This window comes from Synchiropus splendidus, chromosome 2 (genome assembly GCF_027744825.2).
Source record: "Synchiropus splendidus isolate RoL2022-P1 chromosome 2, RoL_Sspl_1.0, whole genome shotgun sequence".
NCBI classification, from domain to species: domain Eukaryota; kingdom Metazoa; phylum Chordata; class Actinopteri; order Syngnathiformes; family Callionymidae; genus Synchiropus; species Synchiropus splendidus.
In genome coordinates this window covers 11,836,212-11,853,734 of record NC_071335.1, presented here as the reverse complement: position 1 = coordinate 11,853,734, position 17,523 = coordinate 11,836,212, and the positions used below count along the sequence as shown (strand labels likewise).

Genomic DNA, 17,523 nt, shown 5'->3' with positions numbered 1-17,523 from the left:
GGGCGTGTGTGAAGGAGTAATAGATGAGATCTCTGCAGACATGAGGAGCAACACAAGGGCACTTAAAGGTCGAACTTGGAAAGTGCCAGCACGGCGTGACATATGCGTCTGTGACACATCACTTAGCAAATCGTTCAAAAGATAATGTGCCAACCGATGTTCATGAAAACAACTTTTTTCCTCTGAAATATATGTAAATATTTTTGGCTGAGCCTGTAAATTTGAGAGAAAATACAGACAAATCTTGAATTTTTGATAGAAGATTAGATTGACGATTCATTCAACAATTATTTTAAACTCATTTTAGTTCATTTCTACACCGTTATTTTTGCGTTTTTTTCCTATTTTATTATTATTAATCTCGTTTTCTGGTGAAGTTGTGTTTTCATATTTGCGTCGCAGGAGAAATCATGCACTTTGATTGGTTGGTGACGTGGTTTCTTTGGGTGCTTATTCGCACCTGAAACTCCTTAAGTGATCAACTATCAACGAGAGGTGCTCGGTGCGCGTGTCAGCAGAAAAGCAGCGATGTATCGTGCCGAGGGAAGCGCCATCCACCGAGTCGATCTTCTAGCCTCGATTCTCCTCGCTTGCTTGGTGCAGATCTGCGTCTCTCTTGAGCTACCGCAGCTGGCGGGTGACACAACCTCCTCCGACCTCGACGTCGAGCATGGCGACTCCGCGCCTGACAGTCGGCTCCAATCTGAAGCGCGGGCTCTGGGCAAGGATCGGCCCAAGTTGACCGGGTTTTCCGAACTTCAGTTTCTTGGCACCGGGACGTCTGGACGCGCGACGGAAGCTGACGACGTGTTTCTATGGAGCGTTGGCAACGTCACTCAACCTGCGAGGTCCCCCTCGACTAAAGTCCGTTTTCAGAGACACTTTCCAGGTGCGCGGCTGCCGACAGAGGCGGGTCAGGTGCATGCACAGATCTCACCTTTGACCCTCCTCCCGTAGGTGTGAAAGGAATCCAGGGTTCTGTTTTAGGGCCGTTCACAGAGGCTGATCAAACCTTGGTGGACTGGTTGGCGACCACCCCCGTGGTTTTGTGCAGCGATGACGTCATGTTTTTCACCGCCTCCGGAGAAGGGCTGGCACACTTGTTTGTGGACAGAGGTGAGGCTGTCCAACTTCTCAAAAGTGTCCCTGAAACTCTGTTTTGCTCTCCAAAATACCTGTTTGTCTCCCACCCACTTCTCAGAGGGCGCCGCTCCCATCTCTCTGCTCCACCTTCCTTCATACTGTGGTTATTCTGTGAAGTCATTGAGTGAGGACCTTCAAGTGCTGGCAGCATATGATGCATGTTACATTATACAGGAGGTAGGTACCAGCATCGCTTTGTTTGCCCTCTCAGGTGAATGGTGCTTTACATACATGCATACATTGTCAGTTAACCAGCACTTGCTGGAGCCTATCCCAGTGATTATACGGGGTGAAAGGCAGGAATACACCCTGGACAGTGTTTCAGTTCTCATGCATTTCCTTTTGTCATATGAGTTATGTTGGGTGTTGTGTTCAGTAGCTTCAGATCTTTGCAGTCTTGAAGGAGCAAGGAGTCATTTGGAGTCACATGACTGTTGGAAGGAAAAAGGGGCGTGCGTGAAGGAGTAATAGATGAGTATCTGAACATGAATGTTTGCAGACATGAGGAGCAACATGAGGAACCGTCATGAACCTCTGACGTACTTGATAGTGCTAGCGCATCACACGTCACTTGGCCTCTCATTCAAAACATGTGCAACAACTTGCTGTTTTTCCGGTGTAAATAAGCATTTTGGCTGGGCCAGTAAACTTGAGAGAAAATAAAATGTAGAAATATATCATCTATAAAATATATAACATAATATATCTATAAAAATATAGACATTTTGTTAGCTTCACTTTATTTTGTCTTGATAGAAGTTTAGATTGATGGTTGAGGTTTCTGGGTCTGAGAGAAGAGGAAGCAGAGGACAGGGTGAGATGGAGGAGGATGGTCCGCTGTGTCGACCCCTGAAGGGAGAAGAAAAGTAGTTTAGATTGATGATGAACTTGATTAAATAAAGCGCTGAGTACAGAGGTTCAACACTCATTTTTACTTGAATGTAAAAATAATTTACTCCCGTCAGAATGGCAGTTATGTTTTGCCCTTGCTCTGGTCTGGAAGCCCGCTGAAGCTCTCCTGCCCCATGGAGATGCCCACGCCTGCACCGTCTCCATCTTCAATGGCTCCCTTGGTTTTCTGCTCTCCATATGGGATGGCAGTGCAGATATATGAGAAGGAAGAGGATATTCTGCTGCTGGGAGTTATAGGTACGCATTTCCCAAGTCATCAAATCTCTTTTTAAGGTGGCCAATTGTTCTGCATAAATATTCTAATTGTAGACTTTTTTTTTGTCTGTTGATCTATTGTAGATATAGTAGTAGGTTATTTTATTCTCAGTTCTTCAGTTTTGGAGATTTTGCGCTTTTGTCCGGGGTGTTTATTTCTGACGGTTTAATCGCTGAACTTGAACACTCGCTCGAATGTGTGTGATGTAATGTTTCAAGATGGTGTATAGTTGAGGATACTGGGTCCTAGCTGACTCACCTAGGATAAATATCTTTTTCCAGATCTTATTTTCTGTTGATCATGATTTTTGTTTTTGTTATAGTGAACGGAGACTGGGTTCCATTTGTGTCTGCGGACTGTGCTTACCGTATAAACTCTGAACCTGAAGATTTTATATTTTTCATTCCCTTTGTGGCTCCTTGTGCAACAGTCAAAGTAAGTATTTTGGAATCAACTATGGCGTATAAACAAAAGTTAACTATTTTATTACTTTTTTTTTTTCCACAGGACGAAGTTTATATCCAATTAGTGAGTCAGCAGGAATACATCCTGTTGTGTCCTGCGCCTCCTGGGCTTGTGCATCCCCCTCATTTTCCACCACATCACACTCCCGAGCTCCCTCAAGCTCCATACCAACCAGTTCAGTATTCTCAACTTCCCCAGATATTGCTTCATGAGCAACAACCCATCACATCACCATTGCCTATTGTTGTCAGTCCTCCAGGACCACAGCCTCAACCGGTCACTCAAAGGCCAATAGATCCATCTAAACATCCTGCTGCAGAGTCCCCTATTATCCCAGTGGTACAGACTCCTGCTGCACCAAGTGAACTTGGACATCACCCCCAGATTGACTTACAGGAACCTTACTTTTTTGGGCCAACAGCCGCTAAATTACCTCCAGTGCTATCTCAACATCCGGGTGCAGAATCCCCAATTGTCTCAATTGTACAGACTCCTGCTGTGCCTGCAGAACTTGGATATCACCTCCAGATTGAATTACAACAACCTTACTTTTTTGGGCCAACAGCCCCTGAATTACCCCCAGCTTCATCTACACCTTCTGCTGCAGAACCCTCTATTCTCCCTACTGTACACACTCAAACGGGAGTTGGACATCACCCCCAGATTGAATTACAAAACCCTTACTTTTTTGGGTCAACAGCCCCTAAACAGCCGACAGCAGAATCCCCTATTGTCCCAGTTGTACAGACTCCTGCTGTGCCTACTGAACTTGGACATCATCCCCAGATTGACTTACAAGAACCCTACTTTTTGCCCCCAGCACCAGCTAAACATCCTGCTACGGAAACCCCAACTGTTGATTTACAAGAACCTTACATTTATGTACTAAATGTCGCCCAAGAGACACAAACTCCCATTTCCAACCCATCGTCCTATTATCTGTTACCCTTACACGGACAAATTGATTTAGAGCCACCAGTTACTGAATTAAAACCTTCCTTGAATGCTCAAAATCTTTATGATCTACATTTAAACCCGCAAGAACCAGGAGTACACATCAAACCACCAACCTCTCTTGAGCTGCCTGTAAAGCCATCGGCAAAGGAACCTGAAAACATTAATCCTGGAAGCCTTTATAACACAAACATGCCATTGTACATCCCCGTACCCACACCCTTTCCTGACCAAAATACCCAGTATCATACTCCTCATGTGCCTCAGCATCAAAATTGCTTAACGCAAACTGTTTGTTTCTATCAACTTGTAGATGGTCTTCCTTACGGTGAACAGTACGCGAGCCCGTCTTTCCCATTGTCCCAGCCAGTTCCCGAGTACCCATCCGTCTCACAGGTGCCGTCCATCCCTGAGACTCCGTTGGCCCCAAAGGTGCCACCCATCCCAGAGTACCAGTCGGCTTCAAAAGTGCCATCCATTCCTGAGACTACATCAGCACCAATGGTGCCTTCCACCCCTAGGTACCAGCCAGTTACGCAGGTAGAATCTGTCCCTGTGCAACAGCCGGTCCCACAGGAGCCATCCGTGCCCCCATTGGTTCCGCAGGTAACATCTGTCCCAGAGCAACAGCCAGTTACTCAGTCGCCATCCTTGCCCGAGCACCCATCAGTGTTGCAGGTGACATCTGTCCCTGAGCACCAGCCAGCTCCGCAGTACCCAGTGGTCCCGCAAGTGCCATACTTCTTTGGGTACCATTCAGTTCCGCAGCTACCATACTTCCCAGAGTACCTGTCGGCCCCTCAAGTTCCGTACTTCCCTGAGTACCTGCCGATCCCACAGGTGCCATACTTCCCCGAGTTGCCATTGCACCCTCTGGTGCCATCCTTCCCTGAATCCCCATCGGTGCCGCAGGTGCCATCAGTCCCAAAGCAGCCATCATTTCCACAGGTACCATTCGTTCCTGAGGACCTGTTCGTAAAGCATGCACCATCCATCCCATTTCTTCCTTCAAAGACATCCATCCCTAAGATCCCGCCAGTGCCTGATAACCCATTGAGCCTGGATTATCCTGAATATCCAATGATCGGAGAGGAACTGACTAGAATAACATCTGATCCTGAAGTATCCCCTCTGTCTCCGCATCTGAAGTGTCAGCCAGACAAGATTTCGGTATTTCTGCCTTTCGCCCACCCGGACTCAATCCAAGTCACAGGTCAGTGATGGTAATATTCCTTCGTGTCCTATTTCCAGTGATGTGACTGAAGCCCATACCTGACACTTGGGGTGATATAGTAACAGCTGCAGCTTCACAGCAGATTGATTACAGGTTGTATTGTATTCTCCATGTTGTGTTATGGGTTTCTTCCCTTAGTTTGTTACATGACGTATCTGAAATTGTGAGCGTAGGGTTGTCAGATTGGCTCCCCACAACTCCGAGGCCTAGTTGCTAAAACTGTGCTCAAGTAGTTGTAGTAAATTGTCTCACTTTTATTCCCTTTTTTAAAAATGAGTTCTACATGCAACTTGCTTTCTCAAGGACCTGAATTTATGTGTGCCTCACTATGTACCAGAAATTATGTTCATATTTTTCCTGTAACCTATTTGAATGCATGTGTCATTTTGTTTTGTAACAGACAAGGAGAACTGGCTGTACATTTCCAGTGTCGCCCCTCATTGTCAGTACATGATCCAGATGTCTCAAGGAGCAGGTGTGAGCTTTCAATCACCATTGCCAGCTTGCCACAGCTATTTAGAGGTAACACTCAACTTTATTCACTTCATCTTTTTAGTTTTAAATAACATTTTACCAGAGCTGCTCTATCCTGGAGTTATAACGCCTGAGTGAAAGGACAACATTTCTTCCTTCCTTTATTCGTACCACAGTAGGAATGTCACGAAGTCTTTTTCACTGAATCAAACTCAATTTTCGACTTGTTCTCTTTCAGAATTCAAACACTGTTTCTTTACCTGTGAGATTTTTCAATGTCTACACGGAGGAATACCTGTCCCTGGATCTTCACTGCCCACTCATTTCAACTCCCCCATCTGTCAGTCCCCCTACAACTCCCCCCTTTATTGTCCCAAAGCCTAAGGTCTCCTGCATGTCCCATGAGATGATTGTGGAGCTCCCTCCTGGGCCCATGTCTGGAATATCTGTTAGAGGTTGGTGCTCGGTGCTCAACTTTGCTGGAGAAGAATTTGTTCGGTCAGGTTGCTCTTGTATATATCTAAATGGGTAGATGTTGCTACTGGTTATTGACAATGTAGTTTGTCACTCATCATGCTAGGACCTGCTGTTCTGTCCCCAGAAATGACTTATGATGTGTTTTCAGATGTCAAAGGAAATCAAATTAACCTTAAAGATGCCTCGAATTACTGTGGCTACTCTGCAAGCAAGGGACAGGATGGCAAAATCCATTTGAGTCTTCAACTCCAGTCCACTTGTCACATGAATGTGGAGGCAAGCTTTGATGCAGGTTATCCAAAAACTGCCCCAAAATTAACAACTTTTTCATATTCATTTTTTAGGGTAAAATGTACTCCATCACTGTTGGATATTTGACTGATGGGGGGGCTCAGGAGGCCCAGTTTTCTTGTCCAGTATCAGTGTCAGGCGCTGGGAGAGGTATAGTGTTTGTGCTGTGAGTTCACCCAATCTTGATGAGGATTTTTAAAATCTTTCATTTGTGTTGTCTAGAATGTGACCTTCCGAGTGAGAAGCAGCTCAAATGTGGACCCAGTTTTCCATCCCAGTCACTTTGTCTTGCCATGGGGTGCTGCTTCAGCAAGACTTCACGTGCTTGTTACTATCCCATGGACGGTGAGCCGGAAAGGAGATGGTTGCTTCTTGATCCGTTCGTGATGCGGTGTGATCCCCTTCATGTCTGATGTGGAAACATCCAGTTGGACTTTTTGCATCATATGGTTTATTACAATTAATCTATAGTGCTTGACTCCGTTCTGAAATGCCACTAAAGCTGTCCTGTGTGTTGATGCAGAATGCACGCTGGACCGGCATTTTGTTTTCTCGGTGCCCGCCACACTGACTGACCCCCCGCTCGTAACCGCTCTGCTTGTTGCTGCTTCTAACTTCACTTGTACGCCAGAAGTAGTGACATCCGAGTACGCCATGTTTAAGATCCCCATGGACGGTTGTGGCGTACGCAGAGTGGTGAGAAGCGTTGAATCCATTCACAATGCTGTCTTGGATGCGAGCGCCTGGCTGACCACTGTTCACCTCAGGTTGTGGGGAAAACGATGATCTACTTGCTGGAGGTCATCAACAAAGTTAATGCAATCAGTCTCAACTATGGCGCCATCACGAGAGACTCTCCTGTCAGGTAGTTTGGTCATTTGACTCGTCTGATCTCCTTTTGGTCCGTGAGTCTGGTGTTCAGCACTCACTGTGTGTAGCATGGGTGGGACAGTGGCAGCATAGTTAAGGAGGTGACATTACCATGTATGTGTGCGCTGAAAACAAACTGTATATTACTTGCTGTAATTTCTTAACATGTTCCAAGACGGGTCCATCACCTCTTAAGCTATGTACATTACTGCACTGTTTACTGTGGTCCAAACGTAATATGGCTCTTTAAATCTATTGCTGTATTCTTGTTAGGTTGCTGGTTGAATGCCGATATGTACCCGGCAGTGCACTGACTGTGAGTTACTTGGTCAAAACTCCTTCCCTGGGTCCTGCAGTTCAAACCCAAGGCATGTTTGGAGTCCAGCTCAGGATTGCCAAAGGTGATATTTGGTTGTCATTTTAATGTAGACCACCCAAATGATGTGTAATGGAGGTGTCAAACTCAAGAGCCGAGGTCTGCCTTTTTACGTGGCCTGCAATGACATCACGTGGTTACGGTTGGCTCAGAATTGAGTTGAGATACAACAAAAACCTCTTCAAGCTTTTCCCTTTGACATGTTTTCTACACAGTAGTGTTTATAAATGCAAAAAAATGAAGGGTGGAAAGTTTGTCCACCAAGGAGAGAAATGGAATATTTCTTATATTAATTGATGTCAGCGATTAAAGACACTTAATTACGGAGAAACTCGCATTTAAGTTGAAAATCAAAGAAGGAATTTGAAAAGAATTTGACCGGAGCTGGGAAAAATGGTTGAAATACAAAAATAAACAATGTAATGTGAAATAATTATTTCCCACAGTGTAATTATACTTTATTTTCTCTTATTTCTCTGAAGTTTACATGTATTAAATCTTTTTAATATTGTTTTCTATGATGTGCTTCAGATGTTTAATACAATGATTGAATTTCGTACATGTGCTAACAATTCTCCTGAAAAGAAAACTGATTTCATATGTCTTATTGCGACTGTTATTCCCTGCAGTCATCTGTTCTGTAACTCTGTTAGATCCACTGTAGTGTTGCGTATCATCTGTCTCTTTAACGCCTGTGTGTTGTCAGATGCCGAGTACAGCAGCTACCACCCTCAGTACCACCAGCCCTTGCAAATGCTTTTGGGGAAGCCCCTTTATTTGGAGCTGCGACTGCTCAACGCTCCAGATCCCAGTCTGGTCCTTCTGGTGCACTACTGTGTGGCGTACCCTCGCTCTGGAAAAGCGGTGTGGGTGCTGCTGTACAACGGGTCTGTACTGTTATCCGCTCAAACCCTTCAGTATCCAGCAGACTGTTTTTAATAATGCATCCATGTGTTCGCTGCCAAGATGTCCCAACCCCTTAGACCCTGCAGCCCAGCAGTCGGTGCTCCTGGACCCCCGCCCACCTCCTCCACACTCTCAAATCCGACGCTTCACCGTGACCACCTTTCAGTTCCTACCTGATCGGGAGTTTAAGGATCCAGAGGAGGAGGTGAGGAGACACATGTTGGGCCTTGTGCCCTTAATTCTTGGCCTGAGAAACATTTTTCTGATCTCATTATTTCAAGAATTGGAACATGAGGTTCAGTGCATAATCAGAAAGTTGGTCAAGTCATCTGAATGTGTGGTAGCTGTAAAGTAAAACATTTCTACAGCCAGTTGGTGAGTACCACACGTGTCTTGAATTGCAGATCTACTTCATGTGCTCCACGGAAATCTGCTCGCCCAGCGATGGCCCCTGCGTGGAAGGATGTTTTGGTCGGTGACGGTAAGGATCATGTGACAGTTTTCTCCACCAGAGAATTTATTGATTCAGTCCCCTAACTGAGGCAAACGGAGCCAGAAGTTGCTGCAGTCTCGTTTGACAGACGGACAATGACTAAGTAATGAGGGTTGAATTATTTATCGAGACTGATCCATTTCCTGTTTTGCTTTTTCCAGTTACACTGGGGAGGCATGAGGACGGTGGAAATGACGATCCAGTGGGTAACAATGAAAACCTCCTAAAAAGTGTTCCTCACACCACCGACGTTCTTCTCATCTCAGGACTGGAGAACGAAATTATTTTTACAGCTAATAAAAGATCAAAAGGAACCAAAATGGGTGTGTGTCTGTTTCCACGCCTGTGCCACCAGGCTTCACAACAGGAAGTAGCATTCCATTAAGAAAGTGACCTTTTGTTCATGATGGGTCTGCTGCGAGGAAGCTTCCCCCCCTCCGTCATGTATTAGATACAAACTTTCTAAAACAATCGCTATTGTATATGTAGTTCCTTTAACCTCTAGGGTCCCCCTGGCCACATATGTGGAGATTACATTTGTGCCTTGTGGTACCATGGTACTTTTTTTTTTTTTAAATGATTAGCCACATTTAGGGACACTGCTCGCACTATTTTGAATGTGATACAACATTAAAGCCATTTTATTAAGAATAGACATGGAATGAACACTAGCACAAACACGAGTCAACAGCAACTCTGCAACAGAGCGGGATAGAAAATTCTATTCCGATTTTGAGTGTTTCAAATGTACATACAATTTGTACAATATCTCCAGCTTCATATGGCGTGGAATCTCACATCTTTTAGGTTTGGTAGGATTTTTATTAACAGCATTAATTGTCCACAACAAGAACAAGCTTTTTAGCATAAACTTTTCCAAGACCTTTTAGGTAATTCCGATCCTAAATTGCAAAACTCTAATGCTAAGGACTCTGGAGGTTAAAGTGATGATGGTTTCAGCAGGGTTTTTTTTAGGCTCTGAAATTCCTGATCATAAGGAGTTTTGGAATTTTTCACCCATTTATTCATCAAATGGAAAACCCGCAAATTAAATGTCGATTTTCTAATAGTATTCCTGCAACTTCATGACTTTAAGTGTAGTCCATGCGAAAGAAGTAGTTCTTCCTTGTGAGAATGCCATTGTCGCATTTGGCCACTGGGTATCGCCCTAGCAGCGCTGGTGTTCCGGGAGCATGGGGTCTCCTCCATGCTGCATGAGTCACTGAGCACAGTCGGAATGGAGACAAGACCTTGGCCTGTGTGCTGTTGTGTAATGAGTCAGGAATGAAAGATCCATCCTGTTGGAGTTACTAGCTGGGATCCGCGCCCTCCTGAGCCACGCGCGAGTGAATGTTGAGACGGGAATTAAGGCGAAATAAAGGCGATCCTTGTGAAGGTTATGGGGTGCACGGCTTGAACATGGTCCTCTCGAGACCCCCGCTCCAACACACACACACACACACGCGCGCGCTGGAGCACTGCGGCACACTGCGTGCATTTGCAGGCTGCGTTCAAAGGGAGAGCGGAAGATAGGAGGAGGGGAATGACTACAGCGAGAGAGTAGGAGGGGGAGGACGGTTTCCTTGCTGAAACACACGCCACAAGAACACACCGGGAAAAAGACGAAGGAAGAGGGGGGAAAAAGGAAGCCTCTGAGCAGCTCCACACACACAACTGCGGGCGGACATGGGGGCACCGAGGGGCTCCTGATGCGGATCTGACTCAACCTCTTCTCGAGCGGCGAGTCTGGAGGAGGAGAAGGGCGAGCTGGAAGACATGTCGAGGGCTCCCTTCACGTCTTGAGGTTGCGGTCGGATGGTATCGCGCAAAGCCAGCTCAGAAGCGGAGCCAAATGGATGTAGTACGCTAGTAGGGTCCGTGCCGAGCCGCCATCGTTGTGATCGGTGTTTGTTTAATTGGTTTGTTATGGTCGGGAGCGGAGAAGGCCTCTGAGGCGTCCATGCAGTAAACGAGCCCACTGCCAGCTCCCTAACTCGGATTGTCTTAGTGCTGCTCAATTTGTTGTTATTCAACTCGGTAAGAGCGGAAAGGGGGCACCGCGAGAGGCTCCTGGGTTTTTGGTTACCTGAAGCGCGCACGCTGCTAACACCGTGTTTAGCTCGAGGGAGCGGACAAAAGAAGGGGTTTAAATGTTAATGTCGACCGACGTCGCCTCCATCATGCTGCCCGTGTCCCGAGGACTCCTGGACCGGGAGAGAGAGTTGGACTCCCTGGCCGGGGTGCACCAAGGCCAGGGCGGCGCTCCAGCTGTTGTCCGGGGGATGAAGCGAGGAGACCCGGAGCCCGACGGACAGTCAGCGGCGGCGCTGGTCGACTCAGCCGGGGCGGAGTGCAAGAGACCCCGGATCGACGGCGCAGTCGGGATCGGCGAGGTGGGCCAGGTGAGGAAGAACATTTTTGAGCAATGCAGATGTGCCACTCCAGCAGATTCTGATCCCCTCAGGGCAAGTGGGAACGGTCTTTGTGCAGTAGCGTTTTCCACCGTGTGGACGTGGAGCTGGGCTGAAATTCCGTGTTGCAGATATATTTGAAACCTCGTGGTCGCAGACTAACCAAGAGAACACATTACTTCTCGCCAACCGTCTCCACCGTAAAACTAAGCAAAGCAGGCCCCATGTTTTTTTTGAAAACGATAATAATTCCCAGCAATCACATGATAAGTGAGTGTTGCGTTCACGGACTCCACTTCATGTACTGCATGTGTACTCAGCACGACACTGTACAGCCACTCTTTTCTTTGACAAATAGTTATGAAGCAAACATTCAAAGGTCGACATCCAAACAAGATCACACCAGAGCTGTGTTTAAAGTTCATATCGACAGATGGTGCTTTCAATCTTAATGTCACTGCCACAATATATTCAAAGGTTCAAACAGAAATGGTTTGATGATCATTATATGGCAATATGTAAATGAGTTTCAACTGCTTTTCTCCGCTGCCCATATTATCTTCAATAGAAAAGCTTCAAGGCTGTAAATAACATGCTTCCTAATTGGTATTCATAGGGCCACCCTTGTACATGCTGTGGTGGAGCATGGTGCCTCTTGTTTACCTGGGCAGGAGCACTGCATGTTCATTTCCTTCAAATCATTTTTTATGTCTCCAAATGAAACATTAATGCGCTTTTGACAGAGCATTTTTCTGTCTTTTTGAATGCGTAAAAGCATTCAAATAACCCTGCTGGGTGCCACAAAGGATGAATTGTAAACTATATACTTGTTTAATCAGGTTAAAATCTTTTCACAGAAGCCACGCACAGATACTTGCTCAGCAGACGTAGTATTATTGATGTGTTGCTGCACATCATTTATTTCAAATCCAAGCAGAACTAATTAGTGCCAACTGTTATGACCACTAGCTTGTCACGTTGCAGATGAAATCCAACACAACACAGCTTGTTTACAGAACATCCACAGATCTAGCAGAAGGATGGGGTGTAAACAAACGCGACCTTTGTTGTGCAGAAACACCCCAGTCTATTGGCAATATAGTGATGGCAACATTTGGTGGTCAGCTGTTTGCTAGTGTGGTCGGGGGGGAGGGTACTGGAGAAGGGGGCTCCGTGATTAAGGGCCCAATCTTTTATGTTGAGCGACCCAACACTGATCGTCCAGTAATTAGATTAATTCCTGACATTTGTTGGAACTCTGTTATTGGTGTTTGGTCTGTTTATTCAGTGCCAACTCTGGAGTGTTCCCACAGAGCATGGCGGTACTGTAGACCTCCACACGCTGCTGCTGCTGCTGCTGGTTGCCGCATTGAAAAGTAAAGCAATTTTCCCAGCCGTTGCTAGAGCCGGTAATAGAGGTGAAGTGGTCTGTTAGCAGCTGTTTGGAGAACGAAATGGCCGGCTTTACATGGCCAAGCTGTCGGTGAGTGCTGACGGACGGCCCCAGGAACGTAATGCACTTCAAACTGATGCGAGTGCAAAAAAGAGTGTCTGCGTGCAAGAGAAGCACAGATCAATAGCCGTAGCCTCTGAAATGTATTGAACGTGAGCCTGCTGGACAGCCCGGAAATGAGAGTGGGAGTGATGCCCCCCGCACTCCCCACCTCTCACTCTCTCAGCTGGTGCAGAAACAGATTTGCCCTATCACTAGCAGTAAAGAGGCTTTGTTTCCTGCTAATGGGATCACATCTCATACTGGAGGGGGCTTTTTAACTGCACTGATCCCTGGGATCTTTCACTGTGAGAGAGGATTTAGATGGAATAAATGTAGGTCTGATTCAGGTATAGATCTGACTCTAGCAATGAAAATGGTGGAAAAAAACATTTCGTAAGTGTGTCCTGAAAAGCTTCCATTTTTAAATTATATGTGACGTGCAGCCGATAATTCAAAGTTAAATTCCACCCAGTGTTCACAATGGCATCTCAGTCATTTATAATTATTTATCCACGTGTGTGTTAAAGTAAGGTGGTCAAACAAAAATATAACCGCCTGCCTCATTACCGTGGATTTAAAAACGAAAAATCCAATTTCATCTTCTCCCTGTAAATCCCTGGAGAGTGAGCCGATACTCATCAGTGCTCTCTGTGACCTGACTCGAGTTCCACCGGCTGAAGATTCAATGCTTTTTCTTGCAATAAAAAGAAAAACTGTTATCATCTCTCTGTTATTATCATGGCTTACCCAGGCAGGTGGTATAAAGAAATGCACAGCAGAGCAATAGTTCTCTGGTTGGATCTTTAATCAGGAGTAGAGTAAATCATTCTGACACAAATGTGTTTCTCAGGAATGTATGTACCCGATGTTTTATTGACGTCCCAAGCCTTTTTTTATTTGTCGCAGTTCCGATGTACCGATACTGTGAGCTTGATTGAAGTGGACTTCAGTGAAAAGAGATTCCTCGTGTTCAATAGATGCTTAAAATGGGGAGCTGATGAGGATCTTCTAGCGTAAAGTAATCTTCCCTGAGTATGCCCTGAAATATGCTTTTTATCGGGAGTACAAACCTCAATTTAATGCAAAAAGAACCCCCCAAACGCCGTAATTATTCCGTCATATTCTCAGTCAGCGATGAAATAAGCCATTTTGTCTGTTCGAAATCTCTATTTGTAAGCTCCACCAATATATATTGCTATTCAGTTGCAAAGTTATCTCTCATTACTTGAAGATTATCACACAGTGTGAATGAACATTCTAGTGCAGCTCTCTTCTCTTATCTTTTTATTTTCACCATTTATTACCGGCATCATGGCAGGATTTGAACTCTGACCGGTGGGGGGGAGGCATGCGGCACAACTGTGTGGTGAACAATCCATTTTCCCCGCTGCAGTAATGAGATTGCTTCCACTGTCGTTCCTCTCCTCAGCCGATAGGGTGTGATGAGATTGTGTTGGGTCGATGGGAACAATAACAACAGCATTGTTCTCTCTTATGTCACATTTGAGCGTGCAGTGTGAGAGGGCGTGACGGAAGGCTCTGCCTCTCTTAAAGTCAGTGGAATGATGATACAATGCGGCACATTTTGAACTTTCCAAATTGTGTGACAGGGCTCTCTCATCCTCGGCGGTGAGATGGAATGAAACGTCAGCGAGAGACTGTAATGTTGGGAGGGGCTTAGTGTGAAATGAAGCAGCGACTCCTGTGTATTGAGTCATGTTTATTTTTTCTTCTTAAATCAGCCATGACAACAGGACTGAAAATAACCATTTGTATAATCTAAACTGATATGAAATTGTCTTCAATGTGCCGATGCCACTCCTCACTTTTTGTCAGAGTAGGATTTTGGCTAGCTAGGGAAATTTGGTTTTTCATGAAATGGGCTTTTTGTGTCTTAGATTAAACATTTACTTTTTCAGACATGTTTGTTTTACATAATCGTGACACTGGAGGGGTTCAAGGAATATCTATTATTAATCCACTGAGCAAGAATGGAGGGACAGTCGTTTTTCTACCTTTTGAGATGCAGCACGACACAGGCAGTGGGAAAAATAGACTTTAAAAGTGTGGTAAATTAAACATTTAAAAAAGAATGTAAATGAACAAAATAAGTCCACTACATATACAAAGTGAGTGTAATACTAACGGTAGGAACAGAACATGCCCCTGAGACAGCTTAGAAACCAGTAGGACATTGGTCATTGTCATTCAGATAATGTAGTGAAGTAGCACACGGGACATGGCCCACAGGCCTGAGTTTGACTCTCTTTACATGATAAGAAAGTGAAAGGCAACTGAACGCTTCAACATCGCCCCATTTGTTAATGTAGCGCTGAAATGTGCTGCACTGTAAAACCTTCAAATCCCAGGTTTGCTTCCATCAGCATGCCCGTGAAAAAGCATGTGTTGGCTAAGTGTGGAAAGTCAGAGGGATGTGAAGATTATTGAGGGAAAATAAACTTCAGATCGGCGACTGACTGTTTCGAGGCTTAGCACATCAGTGTTTTGTGGATGAAATGGATTCACATCCTTACAAGTGGGATGAGACTGGGAGAGGGCGACTGTGGGGCCTGCTTGGCGGTTGGACTGTTGATTCTGAGCTTTGGACACATGGGGGTCCTTAAAACATGCTATGGTGTTCTTCCTGTCAGAGTGGTTGACCACCTACCACCTTACCTTGCCTCCTGAGTATTAACTTTCCGTCCCCCATTAGTCAGTGGTGTTGAACTGCATATTTTTTGTTGCTACATTAAATAACTGTGTGTTTTTAAGGGTCTAGGTTTGACTACGTTGCTGAACATTTCCTCCCCCGTCGTCTCTGTGTAGACCTAAAAGTCTGAAGCTGAAAGTCAGTGGCCCGTGTATAATTATCACTGCTCCAGGCATAACTTCTTTATGTTTCTCGAGTACTCTGCCGGAGCTTTTAAGCTCTCTGCCCCCTCCACTTGCCCCTCCATGTCTCTTCAAGAAATTAAAAATGGCTCCACTTGTGTATGAGTCACGGTCTTTTCCTCCGTCATTACTTCGGTGTGGTCTCAGACAGCTGATCCATAGCTTTCATGAAAAAGGCATTTTTTTAAGGAGGTCTGTATTAGCTGCTCTGGTTCTGTTGAGGTCCGATTCCTGTAGCTCCCCCCAATGTTTTGAATGCTTAGCATGTTAAGCTTCGCCTCATGACGTCATGCACGGCAGAGTGCGTTGACCAATTCATCACCAACTTTCATGCCACTTATGCCTGGTGTTGGACTTTGGCTTTGCTGTAAAACGTGCTTTATACTTTATTCATGTCATTCAAGCCTCTAAAAGGTAATTTATTATTTAGAGCTTTTACCTCCCAAAGCCAGATCACTAAGTACATTTTTGGCTTCTGGAGTGATTCCTACAAACTGCATTTTCAATCATGAAATGGTTGCCTTACAGTGTGCCGGCCTTGAAAAAGTCATGTCTTGTGTTAGATGTCTGCATATCTATTAATCAGATGAACTGAAGCTGTGGAGCAAAATGTCCCCCCCTCTGGTGGGTACTGCAAAGGAGGGACATTGGTTGCAGATCAAAGGGAAATCATGAGGTAAAAGTCAGAGGAAAACCAGGAGGAGGAGTTATCTAATCTACTGTTATGGCGCTTAATCTGCTTTCTCCTTTCTAAGGCCGTTGTTAGTGCTGTGAAAAGCTCCTTTTTAATGGAATAAATTAGCATAAATGCTTGTTGTGAACTGTTGAGTGGAAGTGAAAGTAATTTGCCTTTTAAAATGTGCTCCAAGAGATGCGAGTCTAATGAAAAGCTTGTTTGTTCATAGCGTTCGTCTCCGTGTCGGAGATTGTATCTCGTGATGTTATTTCACACCAGTGGGCTTCAAGCTCGCTGACACCTCTGACCTATTTATGATCTGAGAGTCATCGCCGACACTCATTTTCATCTCCCACTTCACTGATCTTACTTGTCCCTGATTTTGCGTCTTTGCTAGAGGACAAAAGATCTGTGGGGGTGGACATGTCAGGGCCGTGTTACTGGGGAAGGTGGTGTGATTAAAGGTTTAAGACCATTGTTTTGAATGAACAGCAAATGATGTGTCCTTGTTGCTACCTATCAATTCTTATTGTCATTCTTAATTTCACCGTGAGCAGAAGCACGGATTAATTCTATTACATTTTTTTAATCTTTTTAATAACTTTCCTCGTGCTTGCTTTGTTTACTGTGACAGTGTCTTGGGTGCAGATGCTATCCTGCCTTAAAATGGCATTCAACTGTGATTTTTATTCCTCTACGATTTAAATCTGTGAAATAAGTGCATTGTTTTTATTTTTTATATTTGATGAAGCAACAGAGATGTCGTTCCAATTTAAGAATAGTGAGTTCTTTTCAAATAATTTACATGTTAATTGCTACCACATTTCAAATTTTCTACCTTCGTGCGCTCCAAATATTGAAGTATGATAGTGGCGTTCATGGAAGCGGTTCTCACACATGCCTTGAAGCAACTTATTGATATATGCAGTACGTGCTGTGTATGCAGGAATACATGGAAACACAATCAAAATGTGTTTTGTTTCCCGTACTACTTCAAAAACTCTTACTTACCGTTTACGCTCTAGGAAGCCATCAAGGAAGCCATCTTGGATTGTTTCCCATGTCCGAGCACAACTGGAGTAAATCATCACCACCACCACTCTTCCTTCCCTTAACGTTTTTCTCTTTAATGCTTGCTTTTAAGATACTCATTGTAGCATTACTACCAGTATCCAGCATGGCGACTAATAAACCTGCT

At 44.9% G+C, this 17,523-nt stretch overlaps 3 protein-coding genes across 8 annotated transcripts in view; all 3 read left to right on the top strand.

The window, feature by feature from the left end:
* The first annotated feature begins 528 nt into the window (after nucleotides 1-528).
* On the top strand, nucleotides 529-6,777 carry LOC128753301 (uncharacterized). The gene is made up of 13 exons (XM_053854876.1): nucleotides 529-889; nucleotides 958-1,116; nucleotides 1,202-1,320; nucleotides 2,109-2,292; nucleotides 2,634-2,746; nucleotides 2,819-3,115; nucleotides 4,097-4,270; nucleotides 4,337-4,642; nucleotides 4,880-4,943; nucleotides 5,365-5,486; nucleotides 5,677-5,893; nucleotides 6,064-6,191; nucleotides 6,730-6,777. The coding sequence occupies exons 1-13, from the start codon at nucleotides 529-531 to the stop codon at nucleotides 6,775-6,777; spliced, it is 2,292 nt and encodes a 763-aa protein (XP_053710851.1).
* A 16-nt stretch (nucleotides 6,778-6,793) lies between these two features.
* On the top strand, nucleotides 6,794-9,161 carry LOC128754892 (zona pellucida sperm-binding protein 1-like). Its single transcript, XM_053857854.1, has 7 exons — nucleotides 6,794-6,902; nucleotides 6,974-7,071; nucleotides 7,350-7,477; nucleotides 8,159-8,339; nucleotides 8,419-8,563; nucleotides 8,763-8,839; nucleotides 9,013-9,161. Exons 1-6 carry the CDS (start codon nucleotides 6,861-6,863, stop codon nucleotides 8,835-8,837), a joined length of 669 nt encoding a protein of 222 aa, XP_053713829.1. The 5' UTR covers nucleotides 6,794-6,860; the 3' UTR covers nucleotides 8,838-8,839; nucleotides 9,013-9,161.
* Nucleotides 9,162-10,296: 1,135 nt separating this feature from the next.
* LOC128753403 (RNA binding protein fox-1 homolog 2-like) overlaps nucleotides 10,297-17,523 on the top strand; it is a 30,913-nt gene continuing 23,686 nt past the window's right edge. For 2 of the 6 annotated variants that reach the window (XR_008413858.1, XM_053855085.1), the window contains exon 1: nucleotides 10,314-11,253. Coding sequence is in view for 5 of the 6 variants with exons in the window: in XM_053855085.1 (XP_053711060.1) it covers nucleotides 11,002-11,253 (252 nt within the window). In the remaining variant the exon portion in view is untranslated. Of the gene's footprint in view, nucleotides 11,254-17,523 lie in introns of all 6 variants that reach the window. The other 4 variants (XM_053855084.1, XM_053855081.1, XM_053855082.1 and 1 more) reach the window with 4 other exon arrangements.